The sequence below is a fragment of the Bactrocera dorsalis genome, chromosome 3 (assembly GCF_023373825.1).
Source record: "Bactrocera dorsalis isolate Fly_Bdor chromosome 3, ASM2337382v1, whole genome shotgun sequence".
In the NCBI taxonomy this organism is placed as follows: Eukaryota; Metazoa; Arthropoda; class Insecta; order Diptera; family Tephritidae; genus Bactrocera; species Bactrocera dorsalis.
In genome coordinates this window covers 41,097,913-41,116,499 of record NC_064305.1, presented here as the reverse complement: position 1 = coordinate 41,116,499, position 18,587 = coordinate 41,097,913, and the positions used below count along the sequence as shown (strand labels likewise).

The window sequence follows — 18,587 nt, the reverse complement described above, 5'->3', positions numbered from 1 at the left end:
CTCGCAGCAAAAGAACCACTAATAACTTTTGACTATATGTATTATGAAAAAAGACTTGTATAAGTGTATATCGCAGCTCCAATATAGCTCACATATGGAGACTTGGAGATCTATCCAGCACCAATATACTGCGAATAACCCGAACAGGATAAAACCAAGCTATCCCTCCTGCTGCCGGTGCAACGACATCAAAGCATTTATCCGATTACGCCTAGGACACACAATTGCCACACATGCGCACCTCCTAAATCGCTCTAGTCCACCAGTTTGCCAACACTGCCCGTCGTTAGCTTTAACAGCCTATCATTTACTCGACGACTGCCCACATTTCGCAGCGATTAAAAAAAATATCTCCACTTTTCGAAATTAAAAATACCATACTTCTTTCTCTCGATAAATAAAACCGTAACAACTGTTTATAACGTATTTTAAATCTTAGTTGTTGACATTTTTTATTCTGTAGCTGAGCAGTGTTAGATCCCGACGCTTAAATATTTACATGTATATATACTAGAAATTCGGAAGAAACCTTTCTGATAATAGTATGCTTGTATGTAAAAAATATGTTGAATCGACTCAATAATCACTTTGGCCACATATCTCTAATACCGGGTTTGTCCGGAAAGTAATAGGACTGAGTCGTTCAAAAAAATGTATTGAACCAATCGTTACGATTCTTCAAAAACTTTCAAAATATGCAGAAGGAGCGCTACCAGCGCCATTTCTGATCATTAAAGGCATCACCGGAGGCATTCTCCGGAATAGCCTAGAGAGTCGAGTTGCATGCTGCTTGGATCCCCTTTCATCGGGCTTTCAGGCAAGGAAAGACCCACAACTGGGCTGATGGCGGCTGCAGAAGCGTTGGGATCCCGGCCTTGGTTAGGTAGCTGTTCACAAGAAAGGCGGCGTGAGCCGGGGCGTTGTCCTGGTGCAACATCCAATCGGCTGTGATGTCTTGTCGGACCCGATTGACCCTTTGTTTTATAATATTTTCAATGAAAATAGATACATATAATATAAACATCGCGGTTATTAGCCGCTTAATTTTTATAAAACCATATTTTATTACAAAAACATATCAACAGGTTAACATAACATAACATCATAACATAAAAATTCATGTTTTATTATTGAAAATTTGAAAAACAGCTGTCAGTGTTGGTTATTTTTCATTCACAATAGATTAAAATTGGCCATTTTTAACGATGTTGCCAACGAAAATGTAGCTAATTCACTAAAATTATGAGGATTACATGGAAATTAGAAACGGAGTTATCTTCACTAACTCCTGAACTAATCAGGACTAACGTTGCCGTCTATTAATGCTATAAGCGAACATTTTTATTTATCACAATTTGTCGTAGTGAGAATTTTGAACAAATTCTCTCTAGTCAGCTATAATACATATCTACATACTTGTATATCAGTAAATATATGAGGTTGAGTGAGTTTTTCTGAACATACATATTTTAATTAAATGTGAAAAATAGTCCCAGATGTCCCTATAAAGCTCTTTTAACAAATGTAAAGATTTGCGTTCTTTAAGCTGACTTTATAGCATATATTATTTAATGAAATTGAGGGAATATCTTCAGAACATTACAATTTCAGCAAAAAACTTGCAAATTTCGCACTGTCTCTTCCACTTCAACTGCATCCATCATCTTGTTCTAACAGATTGTTCAATATATGTTTTTCAGGTGCTTTTCTAATACCGTTCATGGTGATGTTGATACTGGAAGGTGTGCCGTTGTTTTTAATAGAACTGGGTATTGGACAACGTATGAGACTTGGCGCACTTGGTGTTTGGAACACTATACACCCTTGGCTGGGTGGTATTGGAATATCATCCTGTATCGTAACACTGTTTGTAGCCTTATATTATAATGTTATAATAACCTGGGTATTCTTCTATTTATTCAACAGTTTTCGGGTGAGTTAATGATTAATAGAAAAGTCACAATTTAAATACACGTGAATTCATGTCTTCCTTTTATAGTATCCTTTACCCTGGGCTACCTGTCCTACAAATGGCACAGTTGAAGTAGAAGAATGTGCCCGTTCATCAGAAACTGCGTACTTTTGGTATAGGACAACTTTAGATGCCGCACCATCGATGGATGAACCAGGCGGCTTAAAGTGGTGGATTGTCCTCTGTTTGTTCCTATCTTGGACAATCGTATTTTTTATTGTAATGAAAGGCATTCAAAGTTCCGGCAAGGTTGTGTACTTCACATCGCTTTTCCCGTATATTGTGTTGACAATTTTTTTTATACGAGGAATTACATTAAGAGGTGCTAGTGCTGGTCTTATACACATGTATACACCGAAAGTGGAGAAATTGGCCGATCCGACAGTATGGTTGGATGCAGCGACACAAGTTTTCTACTCTTTTGGTCTAGCTTTTGGATCGCTCATAGCATTTGGAAGTTACAATCCGCCCAAAAATAATTGTGTACGTGATGTCCTTTTAGTGTCGGTGTGCAATGCTATCACCGCCATATACGCAAGCGTCGTAATTTTTGCCATTCTCGGATTCAAGGCAACGGTCAATGTGGATCGTTGTATCGAACTGTAAGTGTCACCAGAAAACGTTGGTTCCATCTGGTTTTTGCAATTACATTTTTTAATACAACCGTATTCGCAGTTCACAACCATTTCGAGCTCGTTATAATTATTTGTTGTAGCTGCACATCCATTATAGAAATAATAGACATGTGGAGAATGGAAGAGTGTATTGTGAATAAATCATATCAATAGAGCTTTGATTCTTCAATTAAATGACAAAGCAGTGTATAATTGAAGCAATTGAAATGCACCAATTGTTTATTCCCAAAGAATGCACATTAGGGTCGTGTATCCAACATCAATTTTAGTATTTTGCAATGTTTTCTCAAACTTTAAACTTCGATAGGAAACTTTTTAATCTATTTTTTTCTATGTACTTGTTTATACAAGATTCTTTCGAGTTAGTATATTTACATTTAAATAGAATAGAAACATATGTTATTTGACTTTATTACAAATAGACACATTTATGACTATGTTTCCACCTGTAATGGTTTTGTAATAGCATTTATATATAAATCTATATAAATGTTTGTGTGTCCGTTATTTTCCAAGTTGATTTGTTTTGTACAAATTTCCCCTGAAGTTTCCGATTTTGCTTCTTCCCGCATAAAAAAATCAACTTACAACTTTGAAGAACAGATATTATAATATAAAAATTCCTACTTTACGTCAAAAAAAAAATATTCTTTTACATTATACGCAATTAAAATCATACAGGCGCTTGTAAAAATAATTAGCTTAAATAGCACAAAATAAGAGATTCTTGAACATAAATAGAAACTTGTTGGCCACATTGAAATTACACCTTTGGTTTTTCCAGTCCATATGCATATTGGGAGATCCACATATATGTATGAGTGTACATTATGATATTATGGGTTCAATAATCTTAACGCGTTGAGTTTTGATTTGATATCTTACATATTGGCATTGAAATATTACTTCCGTATTCACATGTATGTACATTGCTTATAGTAGGGGAGCCCGGTGTGCTAAATTTGCAGTTACTGGAGCGTCATGGAGACTTACTAGATTGTTAAGATAACGTTTAAATAAAAAGAAAGTCTAGGTGAAGTTTTCCATTTTAGTGGGGAGAAGAGCGGGAAATTGGTGTCAAAAATGTAAAAAAAAACAGTCACATGAAAATACTCAAGCGCGTCAGTCATTTATGGTATATACGCGCATTGTATTTCTGATAGTCGATATATATTAATCTGACAATCAAGTCAGGGTTGAAGGCCGTAATGACAGGTAAAAAAAAAAAAATAATGAGTTACTCGAGCGCGTCAGATTTTCTAAGCGAATGTTAATGAACCTCTAAAAAGTGTACCATGTAATATTCTGACAATTTCGACGTGGACAAAGGTCATTTATTGATTTTAAAACTTGTAAAAAAAAAGGTGACCTTGAGATACTCGAGCGCGTCAGATTTTTATACAGTGGGATGAACTTGATGTCAGAGTCTTCCCAAAAGATAATCTGACAATTATATAGAGGCATATCGTTAATCTGACGATTTAAAAGTGGAAGAATTCTGTTTGGTTCCTTTTTTTGTTACAGGATGTAATAAAAACAGTGTATACATATGTATATATGTATATGTATATGTATACAATATTATATGTATTATGTATATTGTATGCATATACATATGTATATGTACATATAGAAAATTGAATAATTTATTAATATGAAAATAGATCTAAATATTAATAAAAAAAAATTTAGAGTTTGTGGAATAAACTTTTTTTTTCATACGTTTCTTCGCCACAGTAAACACATTTGACACTAATGTCACTCATTTTTACAATGGATGTAAAACTGATCGCTGTAAACGAACGAAACAAACAAAAGTGTCAAGCGTTTACTAACAACAACCACGCTATGGTGATTAGTACGCTTGACCTTTTATCGACGATTTTACCTGTATCGCCCCACGGAAATTGTCAGATTATATGATTTTCGTGATTCTGACAGAATTACCTTTAAAATTAAAAAAAAATCTATCGCGCTCGAGTATTTCAAGGTGACGTTTTTTTTTACAGATTTGTCACCCTGCTATTTCTCTAAGCCACCCTTAAACTGTCAGAATATTGAAATATACACTCGTCTTCATGCATTTAACATACCATCTCTTAATCTGACGCGCTCGAGTTTCCCGAAGGATCGATTTTTTTTCTCTAATCTGACGAACCCCTCCCAACGCACGCCTCCATATTAAGGGCTCATATTTGGTAGGGGTACATAAAAGGGTACAATGTTTCTCCCCATATAGTTTTCTGACACGCTTAAGTAACTGCAAAAATCCCCTCTTGGGCTCCCCTACTATTATGCGTTTATGTGGCTACTACAAGCTATAATCAGTAAAACATAGGACTGGATTGTCACAACTAAATTTTTCTGTGGATGTCCTATAATTTTTGAGTAAAACCCGAAGCTTACGTTCGTTTAAATTATTTATTATAATATGGAGAAAAAAATACTAAAAAAAATTAAATTTTGCACTTCTTATACTCTTATCGTATAATGGTAATAAAATAATTGTTTACCTAACGATTGGCTGTATCACTTAAATTAATCGAGTTAGATATTGCGTTATATGAACCTATTTCCTAAACTGCTGAAGATGAATTCGAATTATAACCCCTCCACTCCTCATATAACTGTTTTGTTAAAAACGACTAAAAGTGCTAGAAATAAATAAAAAATGCGTCATGGATATAAAATTTTGCACCCGAGATGATATGCGAAGACTTTATAAGAGCCGCAGACAAAATTTTAGTTGAAAACGCTTTTCACTAGACCAAATCAAATTCGATAAGCAGTATTATTACAACATTTCTATATTGCGGCGCGAAAATGGATACAACCATATCTACTCCCCATATTAAAATTCAAAAATCCATCTGATTCCTTTACTTTCCAGTATACAAATAAAGCACTAATGAATATACTTATAGCTTATGACATGTCGCAACAATTTTTATACTCCTGCAACATGTTGCTACAGAATATAATAGTTTTGTTTACTTAACGGCTGTATGTATCACCTAAAACTAATTGAATTACATAGATATGGAGTTATATATGTATGTATAAGTGATCAGGATGATGAGACGAGTTGAAATCCGACTGTGTGACTGTAGATCTTGAGTAACTTTCTTCTTCTTCTTTACTGGCGTAGACACCGCTTACGCCATTATAGTTTTGCTATGTGGCGCCAATTGGATACTCCAAGCGAAGCCAGGTCCTTTCAACAGAGTGAAGCTCTTCCACTTCTTCTGCTTCCCCCGGCGGGTACTTCATCGAATACTTTCAAAGCTGGAGTCCTTTCGTTCATTCGGACAACATGACCTAGCCAGCGTAGCCGCTGTCTTTTAATTCGCTGCACAATACCAATTCCATCATATATCTCATACAGCTCATCGTTCCATCGAATGCGATATTCGCCGTGGTCAACGCGCAAAGGACCATAAATCTTTCGCAGAACTTTTCTCTCGAAAACTCGCAACGCCGGCTCATCAGTTGTTGCCATCGTCCGAGCACCATATTGCAGGACGGGAATTATGAGTGACTTATAGAGTTTGATTTTTGTTCGTCGAGAGAGGACTTTACTTCTTAATTGCCTACTCAGTCCAAAGTAGCACCTGTTGGCAAGAATTATCCTGCGTTGGATTTCCAGGCTGACATTGTTGGTGGTGTTTACACTGGTTCCAAAATAGACGAAATTATCTACGACTTCAAAGTTATGACTGTCAACAGTGACGTGAAAGCCATGTCACGACTGCTACGACTGTTTGTGTGATGACAGGAGATATTTCGTCTTGCCCTCATTCACTGCCAGACCCATTTGCTTTGCTTCCTTGTCCAGTCTGGAGAAAGCAGAACTAACGGCGCTGGTGTTGGTTATATCAATATCATCGGCATTCGCCAGCAGCTGTACACTCTTATAAAAGATTGTGCCTGCTCGAATTATTTTCTCCAGCAACAGGTTGAAGAAGTTGCACGATAGGGAGTCGCCTTGTCTTAAACCTCGTTTGGTATCGAAGGGCTCGGAGAGGTCCTTCTCGACCCTGACGGAGCGTTTGATGTTGCTGAAGTTCTTCGCCACTGTGTTTGAATAGCTCGGCCGGCAATCCATCGGCATACGCTGCTTTGTTGTTCTTCAGACGAGTAATTGCTATTCGAACTTCTTCGGGTCGGGCAATGGAACGTCCGCTCCATTGTCATCCATTGGGGAATCGAGTTCGCTTTCTCTTGGCGTTGTACGTTCACTGCCATTCAGCAGGCTAGAGAAGTGTTTCCTCCATAATTTTAGTATGCTCTGAGCATCGCTCACTAGATCACTTTTGGGGTTTCTACAAGAGTATGCTCCGATCTTGAAACCTTCTGTTAGCCGCCACATTTTTTCGTAGAATTTCCGAGCAGCTTATCAAGCTTTTCATACTCACGTATTTCGGCCTCTTTTTTCTGCCTGCAAATGCGTCTCGCTTCCCTCTTCAACTCTCTGTATCTATCCCATCCCGCACGTGTTGTGGTCGATCGTAACGTTGCGAGGTAGGTAGCCTGTTTTCTCTCCACTGCAGCACAGCATTCCTCGTTATGTCAGCTGTTCTGTTGAATTTTCCGAAAACCAATGGTTTTGGTTGCAGCTGTATGTTAGGAGCTTGAAATGCCGTCCCACAGATCCCTTATATCGAGTTGTTGACGAATGCTCTCAGAGAGCAGAAGTGCAAGCCGAGTAGAAAATCGTTCGGCTATCTGTTGTGATTGCAGCTTCTCGACATCAAAGCTTGTAAGGATGTCTGAGTGTTCAGAAACACGCTCCTTTAGGAACCCAGATTCCCTGAGCCTAATCGCCACTTTTGCGCCATACACCTTCCGGCAATGTCAGCGGGCGTTATGTTCAAAATTGCATTAAGTGCCATGGTTGGGGTGGACCTTAATGCACCGCACATGCTGATGAGCGCAGCAACGTTCAACGTTTTCGAGTTTCTTAGCAAGTGTGATCCTCTGTAAAGCCCTCCACCACATAAAGACTCCATAGAACATTATAGGCTTTACTATGGTGTCATAGAGCCAGAGGACCACCTTTGGTGAGAGGCCCCACCTTTTGCCGATAGCTCCTTTACAGCAGTATAGGGCAATCGATGCCTTTTTGGCTCTCTCCTCGATATTCGGCTTCCATGAAAGCTTCTTATCCAGGATGAGCCCTAGATACTTCACTGTATCTGCCGGTTGTAGGCAAATACCTCCCATTTGCGGCAACGGTGCGACTAGGATCTTATATCTTCTGCTAAATAAAACCATTTCTGTTTTATTCGGGTTTATGGCGAGTCCACTTCCGACCGCCCATTTTGTTACAACGCCGAGATATCCCTGCGTCAGCTCGTATACGGTGCTAAGGAATTTTCCTTTGACCGTAAGTGCAACATCGTCTGCATAGGCAATCACCCCACAGCTCAGATCCTCTAGTTTCTTAAGAAGGTCGTTAACGACCAGGATCCATAGAAGAGGAGAAAGAACCCCGTCCTGAGGGGTTCCCCTGCTCACATTTCGCCGCGCGCGCGCTGCCCCATTCTGTTTCGACCACTCTGTCTCACAGAAGACTGAAGATGAGGTGCTTGAGGTTCGATTCAACCCCAAGACCATCTAGAGCAGTTATGACTGTCTCCGGCAAGACATTGTTGAAAGCTCCCTCAATATCAAGAAAGGTCCCAACAGCGAAATCTTTAGCCAGTGTGTTCATCCCCGGTGCACGTGGAAGAGTTTGTCGAAGCCTCCTTCGGTAGCCTTCCCAGTCCGTGTTCCTAGGATTTCTAAATGATTTCCTAGGCGGACCTTCTCCGACTAGACTAAAACCGATATACCTGTGATCGGAAAATGAATGATCATCGAGGGCCCTCCAGTTTGAGATCAGCGAGGCAATCGCATGAGAGGCTAGGGTAAGGTCGAGAACCTCCTCCCTGCATGCGGTCACAAAAGTTGGAGAATTTCCCCTATTACAAATGCGACGATTTTCGCTTACAATAAAATCAAAAAGCGACTCACCTCTATTATTTGTATCCGAGCTGCCCCAGATCGAGTGTCGCGAGTTGGCGTCCGAGCCGATGATAACGTCGGCACCATTCCGGGACGCTTCCGCCAAGGTCTTCCTTAGCAATACGGGAGGCGGTTCCACCGCATCATCATGCAGCATATATGCAGAGATAATCCAGACATTTCCGGTATCGCACTCCAGTTTTGCTGTTACTATGTCAGCATTGCTAAAATTAGGTAAAAGAAATACCGTTAATTCATTTCTGACCAGCATACAGGCTCTGTTTCTACCTGAATCGTTGGTCGCCAGCAGCTTATGACTCTTCGTCCTCAAGCCATAGATCCCGCTACTAGTCATCCACGGTTCCTGGATCAGGACGACATCGGCTTCGTCTTGCTCCAGACGAAGCAGTAGATTGACGGAGGCCGCCTTTGAGTGTTGGAGGTTAATCTGGAGGAATTTCATCCCTCAGACCCTCCTCTAGGAGCGCTAGTTCAGCGCTCATGTCGTGATCGACTCTCACCTCCTCAAACAGCTGTTCAAGGCTGAAGACGGAGTCGCCAATCGACGAACCGCCTCCAAAACTCGCCACGTCCGAGAGTTTGGGTCATTTTCCATGGTCGCTTGACCATCGCTAACGCCGTCTGCCCTCTCCCCTGCATCTGCAGCTTGGGTGCCATCCGCTCTGGTGTTCGTTGGGAGTACCTTTAGCACCACCATTTCGAAACCATAGCTGATGGCTCCCTAGGTTTTAGTGAGAGGACCGATGGACTCCTCGTTAAGCATTATTAATGCCTGCCGATATGGTTCATCGGTTCTCTCCAGCCTTATAACCCTCCAGTCATGCGTGGGAAGTGACGGGTTGCAGTACTTGAGGATTTCCTCAATCTCATTTGCAGTGGAAGGTTCAGCCGGCAGCCAGACGAAGAGGAAGGTCCGCTTTGTCTACGGCCTCCAGTCTGGCTCCCTTCCAAACCTCCCCCACCTGAGATACTGCCTCCTTATATAAGATGGCCGATCTTTCATCGGCACACCTTGTCAGCTTGTGCAGCCCATGGTGCCAACCGGCACTTACACATTTTGGGGGTGGCCCCGGGTTTCCCTTAACCACCTTGAGGAAGACTGAAGAGATAGCCGCCGCTACTCTCTTCCACTCTTCGTGGGAGATGGCACCGTCCTCCCTGCTACGGTCGAGCACACCAAGTACTCTGGCGCCAGCGCTTTTAGCGATTTCGCTAAAAGTTGGCGCAGACCCCCCGTTCGCGGTTTCTTACCAAGGGAGGTTTCTCCCTCATGCGACCTTGGCCACTTAACCGCTGGTTCAGGTACCTTCGTTTCGAGTCGTGACCTATCGGTCTCGCTCTCACTCAGAATCCTCTTGGCCCATTCGAGCGTGTTTGCATGCTGCTCTGATACCTGACCAGCATGCTTGCCACCGTAGCGTTCTACAATTTTTGCCGCTAGTCGACGGTCCGACTTCAGCTTCCTAGCTAAAGCTCCCCTGCTAGTGGCCCCCGTGGACCCCTTCATAATTCTAGCAGAAGTTCCTCTGCTAGTGCTAGCGATTCCGCAATGCACGAAGGCTCCACCCTTCACTACCTCTTTAGCCGGTGGTTTTGCGCCGGCTCCTCCCGTTCTTCCGCCTGATGAGGAGACTACTATCGAGGTCTTTGTCTTGTTGCTGCAGCTACTCAGCGACGGTTTCGTCGCCACAAGAGCAGCAGCCCGGCCTGGAACGAATCCGGGTGTCGAATTCGACATCACTTCATCTCCCTTCGTCGCCTTTCCGTTTGTTGTGTTTGTTAATGACTTGTCCATGTTAAGAGGGTCCCCACTCAGAGCCGCTATCCGTCCCCCAGAAGGTAGTCGCGACGAGGTCAAGGCGAGGGTTGACGTACGCCCTTATGAGGCAATACGTTCAGAGCCGACCAGCGTAAAGAAGGAGTAATCTCAACTTACACCTACCACGCCAACTTAACGACGACGGAGCGACATTAGCCCAGTAGCCATTTCTGATGGGTGTCACCCCATCATACTTAGGTGCCAGAATGTTGCCACCACCAGCCCAGGGTTCTACCAGATCCAAATAAGATTACCTACTCTACAAAAAAAAAAAACAGTTCAGTGCCAAAGTCGTCAGGGAGTTGTCAGGCCGTGTAGGCCGCAGGCCATTTAGCGTTACCCAGGATGCACCAGCGTGGAGGCGACCTGCCCTACATCCCTACTTACTTGTAGCATTACATTAAATTTTTCGGATGACTGTCGGCGTTGGTCCTATTACTACTGCTAGATATTTAAGAATCCCGCCTTAGTATAGAATATATTTATTTCCTAGTACAAACACGGCGAACTACACAAGTACCTGTAGTTACTAATGAGTACGTTTGATGACGACTATAATGCTAAAGTTCGAAAAAATTAGAGCTATTATAGCTCGACTGATATCTGCAAAAAAATGTATAATGACTTCAAGTTGAACCTTAACAATTAATTTTTAAAAACCTTTTTCGCATAAGTTCGTAGTTGAGTAAACATATACTCGTATAAGGACAAAAGAAACGTTCATCACTTTAATATTATTGAATGGAAAGTATGTGCTCGTACTGATACTTCGACTATCGCTCTAATCTTTTGCGTTCTAAATTTCGCAATAACCAATAGGAGCCAACAATTGTAGGTTTCTATTATTTCTTTATAAAATTACCCAAAAAATTAATATAACAAGAGATAAATATATTTTAAAGTTAAACTTTTTTCACTTTTCACAGCGTAAATAGATTATTATTGTATACATAAAATACATTGGGTACATTGAAAGGCGTAAACCACGGATGCACCTGTTTATCCGCTATAAAAACTACACTATTCTTTCTACGAGAATAGGTCCTTTGCGATTGTGGTGTCAATAGACGATGAGGAGTACAAAAACATCTCTCGAGTATTGAACGATAACATATATAGAATATTTTATTTTTATTGAAACGTAATAAATGATGGTTTTTCATTTCATTGAAATTGCAACTATGTAGTGATAAATGAAAACTAAAAGCAAGATTTTTCTCAATTTATGAAGTAAAACAATAAAAGCTGTAATAAAAAGCTTTTCTGTTTTAAACTAAATTTAATAACTAAATATAATGATATTTGTTATTTTCTTAGTTTCTTAATAGATCATGAAACGTTGTTCTTTTCAGTTTGCGCCTGCTACTTCTAGTCTCTCCTAGTTGTCGGGTTTTAGTGTTTATATGATTTTGTAACCTTTTTGCATGCTTCGATGCTGTTTCACGAATGACTTCCCGAACCATTTTTAAATGAAGATCACGATGTAGATCCGAATTGCGTATGTACCACGGGGCATTTACCAGAATTTTGTTTTGGAATCTTTGGACCGTTTCGTTATATTACGGGGCAGCGCATCCCCATAGTTGAATTCCATATTAAATAGTTTTCAAAGTTTGAATGTGGACTAGGATTTTTATGTTTTTAATGGTGATTTATTGACGATCAACCAGTTTATTTTGTGGTATTTTAGTTTAAATTCTGAAACTATTTTTTTGTATATGCTCCCTCCAATTCAACTTTGCATCCAACGTCATACCAAGATATATCACCAAGGTGGAATACGGGATTACTTCATTTTCAATATGTACGGGGATGTACGTAGCACTTTTGTTAGTGAAGTTTATATAGATACTAGAGGACCCGTCCACGTTTTACTGTGGCTGTTACATAGGTAGTACTACTAATACCATCTATAAGATTTCTATTACTTAGATTATAAGTATTAGTTAAGGAACAACCGCATTTTTGATGAAGCAACAAAAATGAATCAAAAAGCATTTCGTGCGTTAAGAAAGAATTGTTTTTTTGGGTAAAAATACTATTGAATTTGGGCTGTGCATCAGTGAAATCAATCGAGTCCAATCGATTGTCAGCCTAGTGGACTGCATATTAAGAAACGGTTCTCAAGCGTGGATGACAAAAAAATCGGCTGTTTAATGCACGTTTACGCCCATTTAAGGTTTGAATATTGGATACTGCGATGGTGGCGCCATCTATCGGTCAAACATTTCAAAATTAACAATTGATTAAAAATGAAAAAATAATTTAAAAAACATTTTCCAGTGGACCAAATTGTAAATCTAAACCATTCCCGAATCTCCTTGCACATACACACAAAATTTCATCAAAATCGGTACATCCGTTTAGGAGCAGTTCAAATGCAAACACACGGTCAGAAGATTTATATATATAAAGATGTACATATAATTCAACTCGTTTAAAGTTATGTACCATTTCCGTGTACATTCTACAATTTGATTTAGTGAAGATTGCATTCTGTGCGACGACTCAACTTCATTTTTGCCGATTGTAATGATGCAGGTATCATCTGCAAAAGTGGCGATTGCACAGTTTGGCGGCGCAGGCATGTCGCTAATAAACAAAATGTATAAGATTGGTCCCAGAACACTTCCTTGGGGTACACCTCTTTTTATCGGCTGTAACGTATTATATGCTTGTCCCTGCTTGATCCTGAAGTAGCGGTTGCTCAGGTAAGAGTCAACTAGTTCAGTTAGATACTGAGGAAAGTGAAGTCTTAATTTATGAAGTAATCCATGGTGCCATACTCTATCGAACGCTTGCGATACGTCAAGAAAACAGCTGTGCAATTGTGCTTTTTTTTCATCGCATCTTCAATTATGCTCGTTTTTCGATGAACTTGATCGATTGTGGATGTGTGGATCTAAATCCAAATTGAGGAATTGGCATAAGTCCCTTTTATTCAATTATGTTCTTCTTATGATTACAGCTTCAAGTAGTTTGGACAAAATAGACAACAGTGAGATTGGACGATATGACGAGGCTTCATGTGTGCTTTTGCCAGGTTTTTGTACCATAATGATTTCACATACTTTCCATGACAGTGGGACGTATCTGAAATTTAAGCAAGCGTTTATTTTCATCGTAAGCTTTGCTATTGCTTTTCGCGTTAAATTTTTTAGTACATTAGCAGTCACTAAGTCGAAGCCGGGAGCCTCTTTTGGTTTAAATACTAGTAATAATATTTTCTACTTCTCTATTTTTTGATGGTTGGATTTCAACCATGTATTGCGATTCTTCCAATGTTTCATATATAGATTATCAAAAATAAAATAAAAGGTGGAAATTATGATTTTTTACTACTGTTGGAAATAAATAAGACTAATAGTTAAGCCATAATTCCCTTTGAAATTTTGAAAATGCTGCTATAATTAGTTAATTATTTTATGACATTTTTTATTATCAACAGTAATAAGGACATCTTAATCAAACATGATTTACTTCATTACAAGAATGCAACATTTGAAGAATACGAATCAGTGATGGCAAAAGTTAACGGTAGCGAGTCCATCAACTTGGAACTTGAAGAATGTAGCCTATCAAAACAACTGGACAATGTATGTCTGCATTTATGTTTATATGAGTTAAATAATTTTTAAAAATGTATTTTGCAGGCTGCAGAGGGCACTGGATTAGCGTTTATTGTTATTACTCAGGCTATTGTGGAGTTACCTGGTGCCCCATTCTGGGCAGTTCTGTTCTTTACAATGTTACTTTCTTTAGGCCTGGGATCTCAAATTGGCATACTGGAGGGAATGCTTTGTACACTTTTTGACATTGATATCATTAAACGGGTTAAGAAACAACATGTGACAGGGGTGGTATGTCTATTCTGCTTCATTGTCGGTTTCATCTTCTGTACAGGTGCCGGTGAATATTGGCTCAAAATGTTTGACTCATTTGCGGGCACCATTGGTTTGGTTGTGGTCGCATTGATGGAAACAATTGCAGTGGTATACGTCTACGGACACGAGAGGTAAATATTTTATAGTTTATTTGAAATGCTAATAAAACTTAACACTCTCTTTAAAATGCAAATTTTCTTATTACTCACGTTATATGCTCATACTAAATTTTTTGTGAAAAAATATTATTATTATTTTTGTTAAAATAACTTGATTCAAAGTAATAAATTTACGGCTCTATCTTTGATTGAATATTATATTTACATACAGAACTTTTCTGATTTCAGTCTATTCAATTACAAATATTGTATATGTATGTATCATGTAGATTTACAGAAGATATTTATCAGATGACTGGTTACCGACCCGGTATATACTGGCAATTAACTTGGCGTTATATTGGCCCAGTCATTATGGTGGCCATTCTGGTTTCCTCCGTCGTGTTCATGGTCATCAAAAATCCAACGTATGGAGCCTGGAATGCACAACTCGTAACAAACTTATTATACGTGAATTAATTATTTTTATTTATTCCAAATAATTTTTAGGGAGCTGTTCAACAATCTAATTATCCAACATGGGTAATGGGAGTCGCATTAGCAATGATTCTTGCTGGTGTTTTGCCAATGCCCATTGTGTTTTTGATGCGAAGCTTCCAATGCCTAAAAGTGGATCTAGACATCCATCAGGGCTCAATAAGGAGAAATGAGACTACAGCGTCGACAAAGGAAATGATCGATAATGATGACGATGAGGTGATTTTAAAACAACTATTCAATCCATTTACCATATATTTCTTTACATCTACTTATAACTAAAGCTATTTTATATACGAAACAATTTTGCTTCAGTTTTGTATAGTTTATTGTTGTTTTTTTTTTTGTCAATCGGATATTACTTACTGTTTCAGTTCACCCATATTTATTGCCTTTATCACGTAATGTTATCGTTGTGGATAACCCATTTCAAAAAGTGACTAATGTATGTTTGAACATTTTTAAAATTAGGTTATGAGTCCTGATATGCCTCCTCAGAACTTACTTGCAGCGACAAGGTTCACTATTGGAGACTTTGATGTAAGTTAATAGGTATACTCCGACTAATAAAACAGTGTTTTTATCCGGTATTTGGCGAATGGTAATTTAGTTAGCCTCCCCAAATTCAATTTATGGAAATCTATAAACTAGTATTACTATTAAAGACTGGATCTAAAATTTACTAAAAGTCATTGCTTTTGTTATAAGCGTATTGGCTTTTTATGATGAGAAACAAGATTTAAGTTATAATGGTTTAGAAGTGTAATTTGAAGAACAAACGGAAGGCTATAGCAAAATATGAGAAAAGTAATGATATGTATTGCCTTAAAAAATTGCATCCCAAAATCCTTAAAATTTTGTTGACCTGTGTGGGACTTGTTTAAACAGAAAGCGCTTTATAATTTATCTTTTTAAAAAATAGAATGACGGAAATAAACATTCTAATTACAATACATTTTTTGAAGATTTTCATTTGCATGATCTATGAAAGAAGTGTTCTTAATTCTTTTCATAAGTTAGCCGACCAATTTTTTCAGTGATCAGTCTTAAAGACGTTATGTATCGAAAGTTAGGAAAGCTCAGCCAATGCAGCAAATCTGAAGATTTTTTTCTTATTTTATACGATCTCCACTTTGACTATTATGAAATATTTAAAGAAACTTTTGAAATCAGAAGAAAATAATAGCATTTATGTCGTTTTTAAATGCAGGATAATGTCGAACTGAGTTTTCTGACCAGTTGAAATGGTTTAAAAACGCTGTTTTATTAATTTATGTCTTCAGGTTACGACAACACAACTTTTTCAAATACTTTCATAACGAAGCTTTCTTAAAAAATTTTTCACAGAATTAAACTGCACATGAACAAATGCAAATCCATTAAAAATAACTTACCTTACTGATAATTGAAATTTAAAGTAATAATATTAAACGGAATTAACTTAAATAAAAAGGCAACTGTTACCTCCAAATAATTTGTATTAAATGAGCGTTTTACTGAACTAAGTTTATTCATCAAATATTATAATAGGAAAAAATTAAATAAACTTAGAAAAAGGAAGACGCCCAAGTTATAAATAGAAGCTGGTAATGCAGATACATGTTTAATAATAAAAACAATGTTTAATATAAAATGTATATAAAAAAAAATGTAATCATCGTGCAGCAACGCGCCTCCACAAAACTAATACTCGTACCACTAACGCTTGTTCATTAAACTTATCGAAGAAGCAAAAACAAAAAAAGCAATCAACGTCAAAACAAATAAAAAAATGCTTTCACCACTGTTGAGGCCTTTTAACTACGAAACGTAATCTTTTATCATAATCGAAAATCGCTCAACTTTAAGGCACCGAAAAACTGAATGTAAATCTTCAAAATACAAATATCTATTGGCACGAATAACAGCATCTAGCAAAGCGACGACACTAAATGCTTTTATAGCCGCACTGTCATGTTTATTTTAGTGTACTAATCGTAACAAACAATTTGTGTGGGCTTCATGTATGGATCTGTAAATAACAAGATAGATAAAAGATCGGCGGAAACGGAAATGGAATGTATGTATGTGTCCATGCTTGCACTCATTAGTTAAAAAAAGTAGATATATGCCTTTTAAGGGACATTGTTGGTTCAAGTGTGTATGTCCAATACATATAATACATTTTAACCACAAAGCAAGTCTTACATGTAAAATAAAAGACGAAGAGACGATAAGCTTAAAGTTCAAATATTTACAATTGTAAAATCGATTTACGGCTTAGCTTATAATTAATATTAAAAAAATAATAAATGCCTTTGGTGAAAGGACAACAGGATCAAAATTTCTATAACCGTTTCGAATATTTTGTCAATTGCTCTGAAACTTGGAATATTCTAACTCTAACACTGGTGATTGCCTCTTTGCATAATGTTGAAGAAACTCTCGTTACTAAACACCTTTGTGTGAATAAAATATTAGAAGACACTGCATATTAAAGGTAAATTTGCAATTTATTGAACGCTTTGATATTACAAATTATACTGTATATTAAATACACTCGTGGCCACGCAAACCTTACCACTCAAAATTTTCAAGTAGTGTGAATATTTAACTACATTTTATAGCGGTACTTTTTGCGGTATAGAAATTTTTTATTTCGAAATAAGTTATTGACATGTTATTAAACAAAAATATTAAAAACTAAAAACAAACACATTCAGCTATAGATAGATCAATTGTCAGCTTTACAAAATGAGCTCGAAATGTAAGAGACTGTCCAGCGATAAAAAATGATATTCTGTATTTTTTTAATTTAATTTCATTTACACTATATTTGAAATTAATAATTTATATTTTATTTTATTTTTTTAATAGAAACACGAAGTTTAGTAGGTGTACCAATAATAAATTAAAAACTATAATTATAATTAGATAATATAATTAAGTTTACTTATGATTACTAAAAACAGAAAAAAAAACAAAATTGAAGAAAATCCCGACCGAACGAAAAAGTCCAAAAAAAATTTGAAGAAAGTATAGTGGTAAGGTTTGCGTGGCCACAAGTGTATATATATTACCCACATGTTTACAAAAATGTGTGTCATATTGTGTTAACAACTTCACATACTCTAAATATAATTTCTTATTATGTAAATAAAAAGAATTCATTTCTGCATGGTAGATTCAAAGATCAGTTGATTTTAATGAATCGAAATTATATAAAACTTTAAGTGGCAACTAGGTCAGTTGTAAAATGCTTAATGCATGATTGTTTTTAACACAAATGCGAACGAAAAGGCGTTATTGTAAAATAATTTCATATTATTGTTCTTTCTTTTTCATTTCTTTTGATTTAATTTCTAAATAGTAAGTATTACCAAAATAAATGTCAAATCGTAATTATAAGTAACTATTACAAGATAAGCACGATCTTACCTAGATTCGCGTGGAGGAGGACAACGCCATTGATCGATTACGTCCCTAACACATTTCCAAATACACCACAAACGTTATTCTCCCGAAATCACTTTTTACAATCACACTGAATATCCGTTTTCGATTTTCATTCAATCCTACTTTCTACGAATTTTTTATTAAAAGGGAAAGGCAACATTAAAGTTATCCTGTTAAATTCAATTCAGCAAATATTTGATGTAGTACAGTGTGCTAACT

General features: G+C 37.5%; 1 protein-coding gene across 2 annotated transcripts in view; it reads left to right on the top strand.

Annotated features, from left to right (window-relative positions):
- LOC105228023 (sodium-dependent neutral amino acid transporter B(0)AT3) overlaps positions 1-18,587 on the top strand; it is an 83,944-nt gene that overhangs the window by 54,779 nt on the left and 10,578 nt on the right. The window contains exons 3-9 of one of the 2 annotated variants that reach the window (XM_049451263.1): positions 1,701-1,933; positions 2,000-2,574; positions 13,902-14,049; positions 14,107-14,468; positions 14,726-14,888; positions 14,946-15,152; positions 15,405-15,473. In XM_049451263.1, coding sequence (XP_049307220.1) covers positions 1,701-1,933; positions 2,000-2,574; positions 13,902-14,049; positions 14,107-14,468; positions 14,726-14,888; positions 14,946-15,152; positions 15,405-15,473 — 1,757 coding nt within the window. The remainder of the gene's footprint in view (positions 1-1,700; positions 1,934-1,999; positions 2,575-13,901; positions 14,050-14,106; positions 14,469-14,725; positions 14,889-14,945; positions 15,153-15,404; positions 15,474-18,587) is intronic. The other variant, XM_011207652.4, reaches the window with a different exon arrangement.